The sequence below is a fragment of the Colobus angolensis genome, unplaced genomic scaffold, assembly GCF_000951035.1.
Source record: "Colobus angolensis palliatus isolate OR3802 unplaced genomic scaffold, Cang.pa_1.0 Scaffold244, whole genome shotgun sequence".
Classification (NCBI taxonomy): Eukaryota; Metazoa; Chordata; class Mammalia; order Primates; family Cercopithecidae; genus Colobus; species Colobus angolensis.
Window position 1 is genome coordinate 392,562 of NW_012115644.1, and position 21,643 is coordinate 414,204.

Here is a 21,643-nt window from a genome sequence, read left to right on the forward strand (position 1 = left end):
TCATGCCTGTAATCCCAGCACTTTGGGAGGCTGAGGTGGGTGGATCACCTGAGGTCAGGAGTTCAAGACCAGCCTGGCCAACATGGTGAAACCTGCTTCTACTAAAAATACAAAATTAGCCAGGTATGGTAGCACATACCTGTAATCATGGTGAACATGAGTAAAATATTGTCAGCAGAATTGGAGAGAAGTATACAGATAAATAAACAAAAGTTTTTGATTGATTAAATTTGGAAGGTAAGGCAGGAGTCAAAAATGAAGCCACTAACCTAGATGAAGTAGATAAGTTCCTAGAAACACAAAGCTTACCAAGGCTAAAATCATAGAGAGAGAAAATCTAACTAGATCTAGTACTAACAGGGAAATTGAATCGTAATAAAAAAATCTCCTAAGAAAGAAAAGTCCTGGACCTAATGGCTTAACTGGTGAATTCTACCAAACATCTAAAGAACACAAATCCTTCTCAAACTTTTCTAAAAAGCTGAAGAGGATGGAATACTTCCTAACTGATTGTATAAGGCCAGCATTACCTTGATTCCAAAGCCATACAAAGACACTACAAAAAGTGAATACTAAAGACAAATGTCCCTTATGAATATGGAAACAACAATCTTCAACAAAATAGCAAATCAAATTCAAAAGCATATTAAAATGATATAGCATGATCAATTGGGATTTATTCCTAGAATGCAAGGATGTTTCATCACAGGAAAATCAATCCATATGATGATACATTATATTAACAGAATGGAGAGAGAGAAAAAAAAAACAAAAAACACACACATTATCATCTAGACTGATGCCAAAAAAAAGACAAAATCAAACACCCTTTCATGATAAAAACACTTAATAACTAGGAATAGAAGGAAAGTTCCTCAACACAATAAAAGTCATATATGAAAAACCCACAGCAAACATGCTCAATGGTGAAAGGCTGAGAGCTTTTCCTCTGACATAATGAATAAACAAGGATGCCTGCTTTTGGGATGTATTTTCAACATAGTACTGGAAGTCCTAGCTGGAGAAATTAGGCAAGAAAAAGAAAAGTCATACATTGAAAAGTAAGAAGTAAATTATCTGTTTGCAGATGATATGATCTTATATATATATAAAATACCTTAAAGATTAGTTCTAACACTGTTAGAACTAATAATGGAATTCAACGAAGTAGCAGGATACAGAAAAAAACAGACAAAAAATCCTGTATTCTATATACTAACAATGAACAATCAGAAAAGGAATTAATGAAGACAATCTGATTTACAGTAGCATCAAAAAGAATAAAATACTTAGGAATTAACCAGGGAGGTGAAAGATTTGTGCAATGAAAACAACAAAAGAATGCTGCAAGAAATTTAGAAAGACATGAATAAATGAAAACACAAGCCACATTTGTGGATTGAAAGATATAATACTGTTAAGATATCAATACTACTCAAAGTCACCTACAGATTCAATACATCCTTATCAAAATACCAATGATGTTTTTAGCAGAAATAGAAAAACCTATTCCAAAATTCATATGGAATCTCAAGAGACTCAAAATAGACAAAACAATCTTGAAGAAAAAAAAAAAACAAAGCCAGACTTCCTGATTTCAAAGTTTATTTCAAAACTACTGTAATGAAAACAGTATGATACTGGCATAAAGGCAGACAGATATATAGACCAATAGACTAGAGCCAAAAATAAACCCTCTTATAAATGGTCAAATAAGTTCTGAGAAGGGTGGCTAAGACCATTCAGTGGCATAAAGGACAGACTTTTTAGCAGATGTTTCTGGAAAAACTGTATATCCTCATGCAAAAGAATGAAGCTGAACTCTCACCTAATAACATGTACAAAAATTAAATCAAAGACTTAAATTTATGGCTAAAAACTATAAGACTCTTAGAAGAAAACATAGGGCAAAAGCTTCATGATACTGGAGTTGGCACTTGATTTTTAGGAGATAATACGAAAGCCCTAGGTAACACAGAAAAAAATAGTCAAATTGAACTTTGTGAAATAAAATATTTTGTGCATCAAAAGACACTCAACCGAGTAAAATGGCAACCTACAGAATGAAACAAAATATTTGCAAATCATATATTTAATATGAGAATAATATCGAGAATATATAGAGAACTCCTAAAACTCAACGAAAAAAGAAACAACTCAAGGGCATTTCTCCAGAGAAGATATACAAATGGCTAAGAAGTACATGAAAAGATGCTCACTATCACTAATCATTAGGGAAATATAAATCAAAACTACAATGAGATTCCATTTAACATTTATTATTTAAAAAAAAGAAGAAAGAAAAAAATCAAAACAGAAAAGTGTTGGCAAGTTTCAGAAGAAACTGAAACCAACCCTTGCACACTGTTGGTAAAAATGTAAACTGATAGAGCCGCTGTAGAAAACAGTATGGCAGTTCCTCAAAAAACTAAAGATACATAACACATGATCCTGAAATTCCACTTTTGGATATATGCCAAAAAGAACTGAAACCAGAATCTTGAAGAGATATTTATACACCCATGTTCATGGTAGCATTGTTTACAATTGCTAAAATGTGGGAGCAACTCAAGTGTCCACTGATGAATGAATGGATAAACAAAATGTGGTATACATACACAATGGATATTACTTAGCCTTAAGAAGAAAAAAAAATTCTGACCAAAACTATATGATTCCAACTCTGTGAGGTACTTAGAGTAGTCAAAACCATAGAGATAGAAGTAGAATTGTTGTTGTGGAGAGGAGAGGAGAATAAGAAATTACTATGGGATGAGTTGAGAGGTGCAGTTTCACAAGATGAAAAGAGTTATACAGATAGATGGTGGTGATGGTTGCACAACATTACGAATGTATTTAATATCACTGAACTGTACACTTAAAATGGTTAAGGTGGTAAATTTTATGTTATGTGCATTTTTATCACAATAAAAAATTAGGCAAGATCCCTACAAACACACATAAATGCATATATATTTAACTTAAAAGGGTTTACACATATTCAGAAACCTATATAAACTATACCAGAGCAACCAGTATTAGAATTCACGGAGAACAAGCTAAAAACACAAAGGCTCAGGGTCTATCCTTTAAACAAAGAGTGGCTTCATTTTTTCTTAGCTTTCCTAGAGAGGCTAATATACATCAACATTCGCAAACCACTGTTTTATAAATGACTTTGTGGAGAGACCAAGGAGTCAGGGTCAGGGTGGAAAGAATGAAGTAAAAGGAAATAGGAGAAAGTGTCTGACCCAGTCCAATAATTGTAATGTGTTGTAAACTGAGAAGACATTCTTAACTTAGCTATTTGCATTTGAGGTATACATATAATAGTATTAGTACCACGATAACATTTCTGTACCAAGGAATGGTTTGCAGCTTGTTAACCAGAATTAGGTGTTTGCGTGTGTGTGTGTCTGTGTGTGTATGTGTCTGTGTGTGTGTGCATAAGACTTTCAAGACATATTGCTAAGCAAAAAAAGAGAGAAGAGAAGAGAAGTTTGGGCTGGAGCTAAAAACTGTAAGACACGGTAACTGTAAGATGCAAATATGAAACATGAAACAATACAAATGCTATGATTCCATTTATTTAAAAGTTAGATTACATGTTTCCATCCCAGCCACTCCCAAATCTCATGTCCTCACATTTCAAACCACAGTCACACTTTTCTACAGTCCCCCAAAGCCATATTTCAGGATTAACTCAAAAGTCCACAGTCCAAAGTCTCATCGGAGACAAGGCAAGTCCCTTCTACCTATGAGACTGTAAAGTCAAAAGCAAGTTAGTTACCTCCTAGACACAATGGGGGTATAGGCAATAGAAAAATATACCCATTTCAAATGGGAGAAATTGGCCACAACAAATGGGCTACAGGCCTCATACAAGTCTGAAATTCAGTGGGGTAGCCAAATCTTAAAGCTCCAAAATGATCTCTCTTGACTTCATGTCACACATCCAGGTCATGATGATGCAAGAGGTGGGCACCCACAGCCTTGGGCAGCTCTACCCCTGTGGTTTTGCAAGATACAGCCCCACTTTCCACTGCTTTCATAGGATGGTGTTGACTGTCTGCACCATTTCCAGATGCATAGTGCAAGCTGTTGGTGGATCTACCATTCTGAGGTCTGGAGGACGGTGGCCCTCTTCTCACTGCTCCACTAGGCAGTGCACCAGGGACTCTGTGTGGGAGTTCTGACCCAACATTTCCCTTCTGCATTGCCCTATCAGAGGTTCTCCATTAGGGCTCTACCCCTCCAGCAAACTTCTGCCTGGATATCCAGGCATTTCCATACATCCTCTGAAATGTAGGTGGAGGTTCTCAAACCTTGATTCTTGACTTCTCTGCACCAACAGGCCAAACACCATATGGGAAACTGCAAGACTGAGGGTTTGCACCCTTTGAAGCAAGGGTCTGAGCTGTGCCTTGGCCTCTTTTAGCCACAGCCGAAGCTGAAGTCACTGGGATACAGGAGACCATGTTCTGACACTGCACAGAGTAGCAGCAGCCTAGGAAATCATTTTTTCTGTCCCACGCCTCCAGGCCTATGATGGGAGAGGCTGCTGTCAAGGTCTCTGACATGCCCTGGAAACATTTTCCCCATTGTTTTGGTGATTACCATTTGGCTCATTACTTATGCAAATGTCTGCAGTTGGCTTGAATTTCTCCCCAGGAAATGGGTTTTTCTTTTCTTACATCATCAGGTTGCAAATTTTCCAAACTTTTATGGTCTGCTTCCTCTTGGACACTTTGCCACTTGGAAATTTCTTCTGCCAGATACCCTAAATCATCTCTCTCAAGTTCGAAGTTTCACATATTTCTAGGGCAGGGGCAAAATGCTGCCAGTCTCTTTGCTAAAGTATAGCAAGCGTGACCTTTACTCCAGTTCCCAAAAAGTTCCTCATCTCCCTCTGAGACCATCTCAGCCTGGACTTCATTGTCCATATCACTATCAGCATTTTGGTCAAAGCCATTCAACAAGTCTCTAGAGAGTTCCAAACTTGCCCACATCTGCCTGTCTTCTGAGGATTCTAAGTCTCTAGGAAGCTCCACATTTTCCCACATTTTCATGTTTCTTCTGAGCCCTCCAAACTGTTCCAACCTCTGCCTGTTACCTACTTCCAAAATCACTTCCACGTTTTCGGAATCCTTATAGCAGCACCCAACTCTACCAGTACAAATTTAATATATTAGTTTGTTCTCATGCTGTAATAAAGACATACCCCAAACTGGGTAATTTATAAAGGAAAGAGGTTTCACAGTTCAGCATGGCTTGGCAGGTTTCAGGAAACTTACAATCATGGTAGAATGGGAAGCAAACATGTCCTTCTTTACATGGTGGCAAGAAAGAGAATGAGAGCCAAGCAAAGCGGGAAGTCCATTAGAAAACCATCAGCTCTTACGAGAACTCACTCACTATTACGAAAACAGTATGGGGGAAACTGCCCCTATTATTCAATTACTCTACCTGGTCCTGCCCTTGACACATGGGAATTACTACAATTCAAAATCAGACTTTGGATGGGAACACAGTCAAACCATATCAATTTCTGTCTAGGAATTTGTTTGCTTTCTCCTTCTTTACACTTGGAATATAGAAAGAAAAAATCATATTTTAATCCAGTAAATCAAGGTCTTTCGATATCCTATCCCCAAATCTAACTATCCCTTATTTTCTTATGTTGGATTATTATTGTTATTATTATTATTATTTGCTTATTTTTTGGGCCAATGGTAGAATAAGATTATACATTACTATGGAAAAACAAATTTCAAAAGATATTATTTTCTATAAAATGTCTTCTACTTAACTTCTAGAGGACTGATACACTTTACTCTTATATGTAGTTGCCAGGGTTTCTAGTCTTCATCTTTCACTGAAATTGTGCCTATCATAATGGCTCCAAAATTAGATACATTAGATAATGGCAGAAGAATGGAACCAGTAAAAAGAATGGATGCAAAACTAACCTTTTTGTTTTCAATGCATCTATTGCTCTAAATAATTTCAGCAGACAGTGTTTAGTTCTCCTTTAGGTTAACATTTTACTCTCAATATGTTAGCAAAAAAAGGATACATAATTGTACTTTTCCTTGTCCTTACTATAAAAAGATTTCTTTTTCTTTTTTTTTTTGAGACGGAGTCTCGCTCTGTCGCCCGGGCTGGAGTGCAGTGGACGGATCTCAGCTCACTGCAAGCTCCGCCTCCCGGGTTTACGCCATTCTCCTGCCTCAGCCTCTGGAGTAGCTGGGACTACAGGCGTCCGCCACCTCGCCCGGCTAGTTTTTAAGAGTAGGTATGTAGATGATTGCATGAGTATATATTAATGTATTTTCTAGAGAAATAGAGAAAAATTAAAAAATGCTTGAAAAGCCAAGTGTACAGTAGGATATGATATATATTAATATATACATTTCAATAAATAAGAGTGAAAAACATATTTACAGTACTGATAAAATGGCAATTTATACGTTAACTTGTATTAAGTAAGGTTTCTGAATCTCTTTACATCTAAAATAGGGATAAAACATCTCAGAGATTTGTTTAGGGGCAGATAAAATAACGTACCTGGGTACCTGAAAATCATAAAGCACTGTGGTGTTATTTTTAAACTATTCAAACTCTAAAAAGTAGTGTTGTTATTATTGAGATTAAACTTTGTAGACTGACATTTATACTTGAATTTTGGAAACTATTTGAACCAAAAGTATAAAAATGTGCTTTAAATAAGATTTTATCTACAGTAAGCTCATGTTTAATCTACACTGAAAGCATACCTTGTAAACTGAAGGTAATGCAATAAATGCTATCATTTTTATGGTAATAGTATATACAAGCAGTTAGCATCATGTGAATAAAAAAATTTATTTAATAAAATCTTGGGTTAGTATATGTATTCATAATGAGGTATTAAAAAGAACTTAATAATTATTGCTTATTTACATATTGCATGTAAGTTATACCAGTTGTAAATATGTGATTAAAATTTAAAAAAGAAATGCATTTGAAAAAATCAAAGATTAACTAGAGTTTTTTCCAAAATACACTCCGTTCAAAAACATTCATTCTATTAACCAAGATTACATATCTTTACTTATTATTTTCTTCAATTAACAAACTTCAGTCAGAATTCTCAAGCAGTTTTAGCTACTTAAGAGAAAACTGATGGGAAAGACTTTGGCACTAGATGAAATAATTCTTTTGGCAATTCTTTAGTTTAGGGATGAAAATAGTATTAAGACTAAGAAGTAAAGGTCAAAGTGAAATTTGAAACTGAATTTACTGAGGTAAAACTGCCAGAAAGATTCCTTCTTTGAAAACCCAGCCTCCCTAATCCTTACTCTCCGCACTGTTTTTATAGTGGTTTCTAAATGTAAAGTGATAGTAATGAGGTAACATAGCTGAGGAAAAACAGAATACTAGAACATCATGTCCTTTGTACAGATCATTTAAATATAGAAGACTGTTATAAAGTTCTTGGGCAGACTGCAAAGTAAAAAAATTAACTGTTAATTACTAAACATGTAATAATGGTTTTTTACTCTTTTGGAGTGCTTATTATGCACTAGACACTGAATTAGGAGCTTTATGTATATCATTCTTAAAGTAACCCTGCCAGGATGGTATTATTTTAAGTATGTTCACAATTACAAATAGGGAAGTAGAGAGGTTATGTGAATTATTCAAGATTATACAATGAAAAAGGAACAGGGTTGAAATTTGAAACCAAGTCCATCTAACAGCAAAGCTCATGCTTTCTCTATTATAAAACTCTGCTTCAGGGAATAAACACAACAGATGCATGCAGAAATAAAAGTATAATTGATTTTTCTTCTAATATCCACTTTTAAACTTCCATTATACTAGTAACAGAGTACAATTTATTTCAATTTATAAAAGCCGCTTTTAAAATCTGTTTTTGACTCAAACATAAGAATATCTAATATGAACCTGAATTCTGATGATCCTAATTTTAATAAATGTTCTTTTTACAGCATGCATACATTATTTTGTACCTGTTTTCTATTATACTAACACATTTTAACTTTCAAGTAAACAATATTAGGATGGAAAATGTAGACAACATTTCAGATAAAAGAGAACAAAAATTAAAAATTTTTATGTACAGAATTCTACAAACATAAAAAATTAAAATAGGTACTTTTAGAAAAAATTTTGAGAAAATAAACATGTTAACTAAATAGAAATACTTTTCAAACAACATGAACTTATAGAAGTGCTTTTTCAGACAAGTTTCCTCAATTTATATAAAAGAGATAATTCCTTTTATAGAAAATGATTAAATAGCAGACAAAAGAAGAAATAAATAAAATTTAAAAAATAATTTCAACTTTTATTTTAGATTTAGGAGTACATGTGCAGGTTTGTCACAAGGGTATATTGTGTGATGCTGAGGTTTAGGGTGACTCCTGTCAGCCAGGTAGTGAGCACAGTACCCAATAGGTAATATAATCTTAAGATCAAAGCCTGACAAGGACAAAAAGGAAAAGAAAATTATAGACCTTTCTAATCTATAAACATAGATGCATAAATTTTTTTTAAAAACTAGCAAAACAAATATAGCCAGTATGTCTTTTTGGTAGTGACCACTAAGTAGACTTTATCTCAGAAATGTAATGATCATCAAATATAAGAAATTGCAATAATGTAAGACATTATCACAATAAAAGATGAAATAATCCTAAATTAATACAAAATAAGCATTTGATAAAATTTAACATTCATGATTAACACTCAGAAATACAAAAAAGATGGGACAATAATTGTCTCAATAATTGAGTATAAAAAAATCAAACTTAATGATTAAATTAGAAGCATTTTCATTAAATTCAGGAACAAGTGAGTCTACTTACTCTTAAACTAGAAGTTCTATCCAAAGCAATAGACAATAAACAATTGGAAACATAATAACTGGAAAGAAAGAGATAAACTTATTCACATATATAGGGTGTATGTGTGTATATATTATATACACACTGTATATATATATATATATAGAACTGTATATATATGTGTATGTATATATATACAGTTGATTGAATTAGCTACAAACTATTAGACTTAGAGAATAAATACCAATATACTTAGAGACTAAACAAAACACCTTTAATTAATAAATAGGTCAAAATATTAACTAAATGGAAATGAAAACACAACATCAAAATTTTTGGAATGCAGCAAAAACAATGCTCAGAGGAAAATGCATAGCTTTGAAGGTATATACTAGAAATAAGGGAAGTGCTAAAATCATCTAAGCTTCCACCTTAGAAAACTAGAAAAAGAATAGCAAATTAAATTCAAAGTGAGAAGAAAAATAAAAATCAGAGCAGAAATCAATGAAATTGAAAACAGTAAATCAAAGAGATCAATGACACCAAAAGCTGGCTCCTTGCAAAGATGAATAAAATCAATAAGCCTTTAACCAGCTAAGAAAAAGAGAGATTATTCAAATTACAAATAGCAGAAATGAAAGAGGAGATCTCAGTATAGATTCCACAGACAATAAAATGATAACAAAGGAATACTATGAACCACTCTATGCCCATAAATTTGATAGCCTTGATAAAATGGCTTGAAAGACACAATACGACAAAATTTACATGAGAAGAATTAGATAATCTGAATAGGCCTGCATCTATTAAAGAAATTCAATCAATAATTAATAACATTTCCAAAAAGAAAGTATCAGAGCCAGATGGATTCACTGGTGAATTCTACTAAAGACTGAAGGAAGAAATTATGCCAACTATCTACAATTTCTTTGAGAAGACAGAAGCAAAATGAATATGTCCTAACTCATTCTATGAGGCCAGCATTACCCTAAATACTAAAACTAGACAAAGACATTACAAGAAAACAAGATCGCTCATGAACATAGATACCAAAATCCTCAACAAAATATTATCAAAGTCAAATCCAACGATGTATAAAATAAATTATATACCATGAACAAGTAGAATTTATCCCAGGCATGCAAGGCTGTTTTAACATATGAAAATTAATGTAATTCATTGCACCAACAAGCTAAAGAAGAAAATTCACATGATCATATAAATAGATACAGGAAACGCATTCTACAAAATCCAACATGCATTCATGATAAAAATCTCTCAGCAAATTGGGAATAAAAGAGAACTTACTCAACTTGTAAAAAACATCTACAAAAACCTACAGCTCACACAATAATTTCTGGCGAGACCCTAGAAGCTTTCCTGCTAAGACCAGGCACAAGGCAAGGATGTCCTCTCACCATTTCTTTTTAACATTATATTAGATGTCGTATCTAACGCAATAACACAAGCAAAGAAAATAAGAGGTGTACTAATTGGCAAGGAAGAAATAAATTATTTTTCAAATAATGTGATCATATATGTAGAAAATCTGAAGGAACTGAGCAAAAAACTGGAGCTAATATAAGTAACTACAGTAAGGTAGCAGGACGCAAAGTTAATATAAAAAGTCAAACGCTTTCCTGTATACCTGCAATGTACAAATGGAATTTGAAATAAAAAATAATACCATTTACAACAGCATTCCTCAAAATCAAATACTTAGATGTAAGTCTAACAAAATATATATAAGATCTAAATGAGAAAAACTATAAAAATCTGATGAAAGAAATCCAACAACTAGATAAATGAAAAAAATATTCCATTTCCTGGATAGGAAGATTCAATAAACGTTGAATATCTCTAGTGCTAAAATCCATAATCCAAAATGTTCCAAAATCAGAAACATTCTGAATACCAAGATGACAGTCAAAGGAAACACTCATTGGAACATTCTGGATTTTGTATTTTTGGATTAGGAATGCTCAATCAGTAAAGTATAATGCAAATATTCCAAAATCAAAACAAATAAAATGGGACCAAAAGTGTTTTTGGTCCCAAGCATCTCTGAAAAGAGATAATCAACCTGTATTGTCAAGAGTTCTTCCCAAACTGATACGTAGATTCAGTGTAATCCCAATCAAAATAGCAGCAAGTTATTTTGTAGGTATCAACAAACTAATTTTAAAGTTTATTTGGAAACAAAGACTCAGAATAACCAATACAGTATTAAAAAGGAACAGAGTTGGAAGACTGACACTTCTGAGCTTCAAGACAAATTATAAATCAAAACAACATATTACTGGCAAAAGAACAGACAAATAGATCAATGGAAAAGAATAGAGAGCTCAGAAATCAACCCACATAAATAAAAGCAACTCATATGTGAAAGGAACAAAGACAATAAAATGGAGAAGTCAGTCTTCTTAACAAATGTTTTTCTGTCACAAAGAGGATATAATTCAAAATTTGAAACAAAGAAACTATTAAATAACTTTGTATTCAGAATTGCTGAATTTCAGAGTTTCAAGCTATCTTACAGGTCATCTAGAACAGTGGTCCCCAACTGTTTTGGCACCAGGGACTGTTTTCATGGAAGACAATTTTTCCATGGACCTAGGGTGTGGCACATGGTTTTGGGATGATTCAGGCATATTACATTTATTGTGCACCTTATTTCTATTATTATTACATTGTAATATATACTGAAATAATTACATGACTCTTCATAATATAGAATCAGTGGGAGCCCTGAGCTTGTTTCTCTGCTACTTGATTGTCGCATCTGGGGGTGATGGGAGATAGCGACAGATCATCAGGCATTATACTCTCATAAGGAATGTGCAACCTCGATCCCTCACGCGTGCAGTTCACAAGAGGATTTCTGCTCCTATGAGACTGTAATGCTGCTGCTAATCTCACAGGAAGTGGCACTCAGGAAGTAATGCGAGTAATGGAGAGTGGCCGTAAATACAGATAAACCTTTGCTGGCTGGCCTGCCACTCATCTCCTGCTGTGTGGCCTGGTTCCTGTGACCAGTACCAGTCTGTGGTCTGGGGGTTGGGGATCCCTGATCTAGAACAACATTTATCATTTACTGACAAATGAGTTCTCCCACCAAAATTCATTACATGGTAATATCTTCAGCTGAAAATTTCTAATATTTGAGAACTTACTTTCTTCCAGGCAGGCAGAAGAAAACTACTACTTTTGGAAAACTATAATGCAAATATTTATTTATAAGTGTGGGTTCTTATTCTTTTCTCTCTCAGGGTATTTTAGAAATGTCTTATAATCTTTCATATGTGTAATCATTTAGCTGTTTCCCTCTCTATCATCTATATATCTAGAGGCAGAGATTATAATTATTGAAATTGCTCTGTATTGAATCATAAGCAGGGTCATGTTTATAAGTGACCTTAATATAATTTGATTGTGACGGAAATATGTGCAAATGAATGTACTCATATATTTGGGGACAAAAATAAAATCATAGAAAGTGCCATATCTGAAAAGCAATACATACATACTGACTGAAATTCAATTTCATGGAAATAATTATGATACTATGATAATATTAGAATATTTGAAATGTATGAATTATTATAACTGAAAGCTTTGTTGACCATATTTATAAACTGTGTTTAATAAGAATGATAATGTTGAAACACCTACATGTGCACAGTTTTAAAAATGCTGTTTCTTCTGTCAACCAACAACAAGTTCCTGCTCTATTAACAACTCTTTTCCTATTTTTTTAATTCTTTCTTTGCTTCTGTAATCTCTCACTGTATAACCAACTGATACATAAACAGATACGACAAATGCATACAAAAAAAGCAAAACTTGCTACCTGGAGAAATACATCAAAACAATCTTCCTAACTCTATAACCAAATAGATATAATGGTTTTCTGGAACATTTCTATGAATCTAATCACATGTTAGAAAATAGCTACATTAAAAGGACATAAATGACACCATTAAGAGCAATAATGATACTAGGGTATATTAATTTTAACATCCATCTCCTTTTAGACTTCGTAAACTAAATCCGCAAATACATACCAGATCTGTCTTTGGAGGATCTGGACACTCAGCAGAGAAATAAGGTGCCGAACTTCTGACTCCACTGCTGTCAGAAGTTGGCTTTGGAGGTTGAGCATGCTGTCTGTAAGTAGCACTTTTAGGAGTCCAACAAAACAGGTTGATAGATTCTCTCACACAGCGTTCAATGTCAATTTCTAGATAGAAATGTTTTAAAAAACCAAATGTATAGAATTTAGATTGCTCTTTTAAAGTAACAAACAGCATCTCTCCTAAGTGACTATATCTAAATATGGCTAAGATGATAAGTTATTAAAAAAAAATTAGTAAAGAAACAATGTAGATATTAATCAGCATATTTATGACTGGATTGATGGAAATACTGGAATGATGGAAATGATGGTATAATTTGCTTACATATATTTGTAAATGTATCTACTTATGTTTTCATGTGCGTCTTTTACTTGGAATTATCTAAATATATATATGTATATATGTTTGTATATTTCAGAGTATCATTATTTAAAAGTCACAGAATATAACACATCTCCTTATTTAAAAATCTGCCAAATTTATTTTGAATTAATGTTTCCACTTTTCCAACGTAAAATGAAAGTTGTGAGGGGAGAGTATAATTTGGGAATAGGTAGACAAAAGATATAGAAGATGTTGATTTTGATTCAGAATGAATTCTAGTAAAGTGAACTGACAGTTTTACTGCCATTAAATAAGATATAAAATAATTAGAAAAAATTTTCAGAATCTCAATTCAGCATTTCCCATTTTTTTTTTTTTTTTTTCCTGTTTTTGAGATAGTCTTGTTCTGTCTCCCAGGCTGGAGTGCAGTGTCGCAATCACGGCTCACTGCAACCTTGGCCTCCCAGGTTCAAGCAATTCTCATGCCTCAGCCTCCCTAGAAGCTGGGATTACAGGCCTGTGCCACAACGCCTGGCTAATTTTTTGTATTTTTAGTAGACATGGGGTTTCGCCATGTTGCCCAGGCTGTTCTTGAATTCCTGACCTCAGGCAATTCACCTGCCTTTGCCTCCCAAAGTTCTAGGATTACAGGCATCATCCACTGTGCCCAATCAGCATTTCTCCATTCTTTAATAATTTCTTGAGTTAAATGAAGAAAGGTTTTAAAGTTTCATCAAGTAAGGTTTAAATGCACTTGATTAAAAGATAAAATAGGAACACTTTCATATTAGATTTCCTTTTGTTTCTCATGTTTGAAATTTAAGCATCTTTAATGCAGAGGTAATATACATAGAAAGGTTACTACAACTCTATATCGTTTGGTTTTTGATGAGACTGTATCTCCTTAGGAGGCCAACAGTCCTGATGAGAAGTTAGCCAGTCCTCTATGGCGAAAGTGGAGAGATCACAGAAAGGCAGGAGAAACTGAAGAAGTTGACTGTGATACTGGAGTTTAGCATTGACGAGTTTTTATCTTTCCATATTTCTAAAAGTAGCAAATGGCATATATCGTCATTTCCTCTGTAAAAGTCCAAGTGTCAGCTCAGGCAGGCAGTGGAGAAAAATATATCACATGTCACAAAGTGGTAAGTTCTTTTTTTCTCCCCCTCTTTTTGAAATGAAGGGTTTACAAGGGGAAAAGGAAATAGGCATTAACTAAATTCTGTGGATAGTGCATGAGTAATCATTTAGAGTTATCTGCTGTGGTAAGGTGGAGAAATCTGGAAGAGGGAAAAAGAAGATAACACTGGCCATTTATTACGTGACAGTTATTGTACACTTTCACTTAATCCATTTAATTCTTACAATGATTATTAAAGACAGGTATTGTAATTATTCTTCCCACCCTCTATTTCTGCTAAAGATAAAGAAACTAAGACAAAAGGAAGTTAAGTGATTTGTTAAGTATGTTACTAAGGGTAGACGTCTGAAGTTACTATAAGGTTATAAGGCATCTTTTGTTACTTCCTAACTAACTTAGATTTGGAATATGATCAGATAGTCTGATAAGACCAATTACTTAATTAGGCATTCCTTAGTGATGTTTGCCAACTTCACAGCTCATTACTTCCATGGCTACAAAAAGAGGTCAGATTTCATCACCTCACATGCTATTCCTAATATAAAAACTATAAAACAGAGTGAAACAAGCTTTGAGACAAGGGCCTGTTTATTTGGGCAATGGATAACATAGTGAAGCTCTGTAACAATAGCAACTTGTTATTTCACAAAGAATATACAAACACAAACTCGAAGAAAAATCAGTTTAAGACAGGTTCCTCTAGCCTGCTTAAGAAGAAAGAGATTGAGCAATTTGTTTTAGAAAACTTTCCATTTAAATAGTTAAGATAAAAATTTGGCAGCCAATGAGAGAAAACACTCAACCATCTAAAGTCTGTCTACTTAACACAGGTTAATTTCCAAAGGAAAGGGTTTCAGTCCATAGATTTTGTATTTGCAGGGCTCAAATCAATTTGACACATCTACCACCAGCAAAAGTTTGAAGTTGAGTCAGTGATCTAGAGCAAAGGTTGTAGTGCAGTCCTTAAATCACTGGCATTGGACAAGTCATTTGTATCTGCTTCCAAGACATCCCATCAACACCATAAAAGGTTTACAATGAATCTTCATGATGTACTGGCATCCATCCTGATTCTATCCTGATTGTTAGTTCTGACAGATAACTCATTTTCCATTCACTTGACTCATGTCACCTCTCATCTTAAAATTCTTCCAAAGCACATTTTCATAATCAAAATATAATGCAAAAGTACTTTCTGAACTGTACATTAAAATGCACAATTACTCCTACAAAGTAATCTCTCGTTACATGGCACTATTGTTTTTTAACCTTGCATTATAATTATTGAGAAAGTACATTGTGAATAAAACATGGATTATGGTTTCCCAGGTTTGAATTAAAGTTCCATGAGGTATTTTGCAATTCTGGGTAAAATAACTTCTCTAAACCTATTAATTTCTTCATTGGCACCCATTAGTATTAGATCTTTCAGAAATACTGAACTATTTTCAATATGATAAAACACAACCATTTGGGCAAAAATAGATGGAAAAGACAGCTTTCCTGAGCCTGCTCTTCTCTCACTTTAATGGCTATGTATTGCTTCTGAAATTTACTGAATAGCTATTGTCCTGGAACTTCTCTTTATCATTATCCAATTCTCTTAGGCTTTCCCCTATATTTGATTCCTAACTTTTTGGGTAAGACATTATTTACCACTCTTTCATATTTACTTCTCATTTTGATGAAACACATTATCCAGCAGCTACAAAGAAAGAGTACACAGGAGGTAAGCTACTTAAAAACTTTCAAAGAATATAATTAATCTGCCCTTGACTGATAGTTTGACCAAGTATAGCATTCTAGGGTTGAATTTTTTCCTTCAGAGTTATTAAAGGTAGAGCTCCAATGTCTTCTGCTGAGAAGTCTGGTAACATTCTGATTTAAGATTATTTGTACACGATTTTCTGTTTCTCTGTTAACTTTCAGGATCCCTGTATTATGAAATTTCATGGTGATATACTTAAGCATATACTTCATTGTGCTGGGCATTTGGTGGATCCCTAAGTTACAGAAAAAGTATGTTTTTGATGTTTGTGATAATTTGTTTCTTTTTAAATCTTCTATTCTATAATGAAGAATCTTGAACTTCCTGAATTTCTAAAAATTTTGTCTTTCTATTCTTACTTTCCATGTGTATTTTTGTTCCATACTCTGTGAGATTTCCCAAATTTTATCATTCCACATTTTCATCACAAATGTCATTGCATTTCTATATCAATTTCCAGGCCAGACACAGTGGCTCATGCCTGTAATCTTAGCACTTTGGGAGGCCAAGGCAGGAGGATCACTTGAGGCCAGGAGTTTGATAGCAGTCTGGCCAACATGGTGAAACCCTGTCTCTACTAAACAAAAATACAAAAATTAGCCAAATGTTGCGGAGTCCACCTGTAATACCAGCTACTCAGGAGGTTAAGGCACGAGAATTGCTTGAACCTGAGAGGCGAAGACTGCAGCAAGCCGTGATCATGCCACTGTACTCCAGCCTGGCTACAGAGCAAGACTCTCTCCCCCAAAAAAAAAAAAATCAGTTTCCAGATATTCAATGCAAAATATTTTTCATTGTTATGTTTAAAAGTTCTGCTTTTTCACAGTAATTTTCTCATAGTTATCTTTCTGAATATATTATTTTTTCAGTTTGTACTGTTTTGAATCTTAATTGGAAGCTTTCCTCAGAGATTTTGTGATCTCTGATTCTATATATTTACAAGAACAGCACCAAAAATCAGATTGGAAGCCTTTTTTTTTTTTTTTTTTTATGTGGGCAGGGCTTGGTGACTGGTGGATTAACTATGACTGTGTAGTATTCCATGGTGTATATGTATCACATTTTCTTTATGCAGTCCACCACTGACGGGCATTTAGGTTGATTCTGTGTCTTTGCTATTTTTGAACAGTGTTGTGATGAACATACACAAGCATGTGTCTTTATGGCAGAATGATTTATAATCCTTTGGGTATATGCCTAGTAATGGGATTGAATAGGTGGGTTGCCTAGGTGGGTTATATGCCTAGGTGGGTTGAATATATGCCTAGGTGGGTTGAATAGAAGCTCTGTTTTAAGTTCTTTGAGAAATCTTCAGACTCCTTTTGACAGTGGCTGAACTAGTTTACACTCCTGCAGGCAGTGTATAAGGGTTCCCTTTTCTTTGCAACATCACCAGCATCTGCTATTTGTTGGTTTTTCAATCACAGCCATTCTGACTGGTATGAGATAGTATCTCATTGCAGTTTCGATTTGCATTTCTCTAATGATTAGTGATGTTGAACATTTTTTCATATGCTTGTTGGCCACATAGATGTCTTCTTTTGAGAAGTGTCTGTTCATGTATTATTTACATTTTTAAAGGGGTCATTTGTTTTTTCCTTGTTGGTTTAAGTTGTTTTTAGACTCTGGATAGTAGACCTTTGTCAAATAAATAGTTTGTAAATATTTTCTCCCATTCTGTAGGTTGTCTGTTTACTCTGTTGACAGTTTCTTTTGCTGTGCAGAAGCTTAAAGAACTTAATTAGGTCCCATTTGTCAATCTTTGTTTTTGTTGCAATTGCTCTTGAGGACTTAGTCATAAATACTTTCCCAAGGCCCAGGTCCAGAATGGTGTTTACTCAGTTTTCTTCTAGGATTCTTATTGTGGTCTTATATTTAAATGTTTATGCCCTCTCGAGTCAATCTTCATATATGATGAAAGGAAGGGCTTCAGTTTCAATCTTCTGCATATGGCTTGCTAGCTATCCCAGGGCCATTTACTGAATAGGGAATCCCCTCCTCATTGCTTATTGTTGTCAACTTTGTTGAAGATTAGATAGTGTAGGTGTGTGGCCTTAATTCTGGACTCTCTAACCCATTCTATTGATCTATGTGTCTGTTTTTGTACCAGTACCATGCTGTTTTGTTTACTGTATCCTTGTAGTAGAGTTTGAAATTGGGTAGTGTGATGTCTCTAGCTTTGTTCTTTTTGCTTAGGATTGCTTTAGTGATTTGGGGTCTTTTTTGGTACCATATACATTTTAGAATAGTTTTTTCTAATTCTGTGATAAATGTTGTTGGTAGTTTGATAGGAATAGCACTGAATCTATAAATTGCTTTGGGCAATATGGCCATTTTAACAACATTGATTCTTCTGATCCATGAGCATGGAATGTTTTTCCATTTGTTTGCATCATCTACGATTTCTTTTTTTTTTTTTTTTTTTTCTTTTCTGAGATGAAGTCTCACTCTGTTGCCCAGGCTGGAGTGCAGGGGCGCGATCTTGGCTCACTGAAACCTCCGCCTCCCAGGTTCAAACTATTCTCTTGCCTCAGCCTCCTGAGTAGCTGGGATTACAGGCGCACGCCATCACGCCCAGCTAATTTTGTATTTTTAGTAGAGATGGGGTTTCACCATATTGATCAGGCTGGTCTCAAACTCCTGACCTTGTGATCTGCCCACCTCAGCCTCCCAAAGTGCTGGGATTACAGGCGTGAGCCACTGTGCCTGGCCATCTATGATTTCTTTAAGCAGTGTTTTGTAGTTGTCATTGTAGAGATCTTTCACCTCCTTTGGGCAGATATATTCTTAGGTAATGTACTTTTTTTATTGGCTATTGTAAGTGAGATTGCGTTCTTCATTGGGCTCTCACCTTGGACACAGTGTACAGAAGTGCTGATTTATATATATTGATTTTTTAATCCTAAAACTTGGCTAAAGTTTTCATCAAATCTAGGAGCTCTTGAGCAGAGGCTATGGGGATTTCCAGGCACAAAACCGTATCATTTGTGAAAAGAGACAGTTTGATTCCTCTTCTTCCTATTCAGATCCCTTTAATTTCTTTATCTTGCCTGATTGTTGTGGCTAGGACTTCCAGTACCATGTGGAATAGGAGTGGTAAGAGTGGGCACACTTGTCTTGTTTCAATTCTCAAGGGGAATATGCATTCAGTTATTGCCCATTCAGCCTCATTCTGGCTGTTGGTTTCTCACAGATGGCTCTTATTATTTCAAGGTATATTCTTTCGATGCCTTAAATGTCTTTCTTAAATTTAATACATTTTGGTACTTACATTCTTATTGCAATATCTATCAGTAGTATATGTAGGGATATTTTAAACAGTTTCTGACTTTTAAAGGTTTTTGTGGTTAATTACTTTTAATCTACTTCAAAAGTGAAGAATGCTCTATATATTTTGTTCTGCAAACCTAAGACACATATAAACATTCAATGGTAAAACAAATACAAACCTAATGCCATCGTTGGTATCCTGAAACAAAATACTCTTAATAACATTGATCTAAACTATAAGATAACTTTTGGACGGCTCAAAAATTCAGAAAGCGAGAATTCTTTCACAAAACAGAAACCCTTATCAACCAGAAAACAAGAAGCTCTGCTATAAAGAAAGGCCTTCCTATCAGATTCTTGACAATTTGGGACCAGGTTTAAGATGTATAAGTACTCAGATCTACTCTAAATTTTCAAGATAAGTAGAAATTCTGATCACCTCTGACATTATTTTTCATTACAGTTCTCAATATGCAGGAAACATTTCTTTTAAACTTTATAAAGTATTTACATGTTGCAAAATTAGTTGTATGCTTCAAGAGCAACAATTAGGTCAGTGTTATATGAATTCTTCTAGCTTCCTAGAATCACGTTATCATTTCAGAGTCTTCATCAGTCATGCTACTGGCTGCTGTTTTCATGACCATTTATTAGCTTGGAGGTGATAAACTGTAATATCTGTTTTTAAATTTCCCCCCTTTTCATAAAATAATGCAGTATTTCCACCAGAAACAAGACTGACATAACCTGAGGTTTTAAAAATAATTTTTCATAAAGCTTTATTTCAGTGACTATACACCATACCAATATAAACAAATTAACACTTTCTTCCTTATCCTTAACTAATTTTAAACTCACAAGACTTTAATATGCCATCTAGATTTTAACGTTTATATGTAATTTTTATGGATGGATGGGGGAGAGAAGGACAACTGCTAAAATCTCCAAATTTCATTTTCATTTTGATTGTCCTTTTGCAATTCCAAGATATACTTAGAAATAGGCACGCAGTGAGCTGAAATCATGCCTGGGCAACACAGTGAGACTCCATCTCAAAAAAAAAAAAAAAAAAAGGACATGCATGAAGATCATGTAGCTACAAGCAGAAGATGGGAATAACTGATTCTCAGTTTCAGGTAAAGAGGCATCAATATCACAGGCTTGACAGTACAAAACTTTCATTGAACAACTGTGTACTACAGTTGCTCTACTGTTTCGCAAATCATTTCTCCATCCCATATCTCGCTATAAGACAGGGGAAAAAATGATGGATAACTATTAGGAGCACGTATGTTAAGAATCCTTTGCTTCACTCATGATAGATCACCCTGAAAAAAAATGCAGAGAGATCAGAAAGCTCTGCAAATATTAACATCAATTATAGTGTTCGTATTTTGGTACCTGATGTTATTTTAAGTACTTTTTTCATTACTTCAAAAACATTGAGAAAATATCTCAACAAATAATATTTTAAAAAATCTTTAATGTGGCCTACAAGATCTTGCATGATCCTTCTTTGTCTATCTCTCCATTCACTTTTCTAGCCACTCCTCTCCACTTTCCTGTTTGCTCTAACGTCCTTCAGTTGTTTGAGGCCTTTGAGCATTTTATTCCCTCTGTCTACAAGATTTTCCTCTTTCCACTCCCCACTCCTCAATATGACTTAAATAATTTCAGATATTATCTTAAGTATAATTTACTTAAGAAAAACTCCCTAACTCCCTGTTTTAAACTCCTATTGTTTTCTGCAGTGTTCATCACCATAACTATTTAAAAAAGGAGTCACAAATTAGCAGCCTACTGGCTATAATAAGCTTATATTTGATTAAGTCTTACAGTTTCAAAAATCTAAGCCACTGTTTATACTGGAAAGATTACACATAAATATTACAGTAACCCTATTTAATTTATATTTATCCCTAGATGAGAGTAAAAAACTATTGACTGAAAACCCAGATTGCTTCTCATTTATATACTTAAAAATCTCTAAAATACTTTAAAAACTTTGGATATAAATGTAGTGTAACTAAATTTACTTGGCAACACTTTTGCTTTATTAAGGTAAGTACTGAATAACGGAAAAGTTTTAGCAGTCAACTGTCCACTCATCTGATGGTGGTATCGAACCACAACACTGATATCTGCTTTCTTT

General features: G+C 34.2%; 1 protein-coding gene across 4 annotated transcripts in view; it reads right to left on the reverse strand.

Annotated features, from left to right (window-relative positions):
- TBCK (TBC1 domain containing kinase) overlaps nt 1–21,643 on the reverse strand; it is a 248,808-nt gene that overhangs the window by 103,252 nt on the left and 123,913 nt on the right. For all 4 annotated transcript variants that reach the window (XM_011945712.1, XM_011945713.1, XM_011945715.1 and 1 more), the window contains one exon: nt 12,917–13,092. In XM_011945712.1, the coding sequence (XP_011801102.1) occupies nt 12,917–13,092 (176 nt within the window). The remainder of the gene's footprint in view (nt 1–12,916; nt 13,093–21,643) is intronic.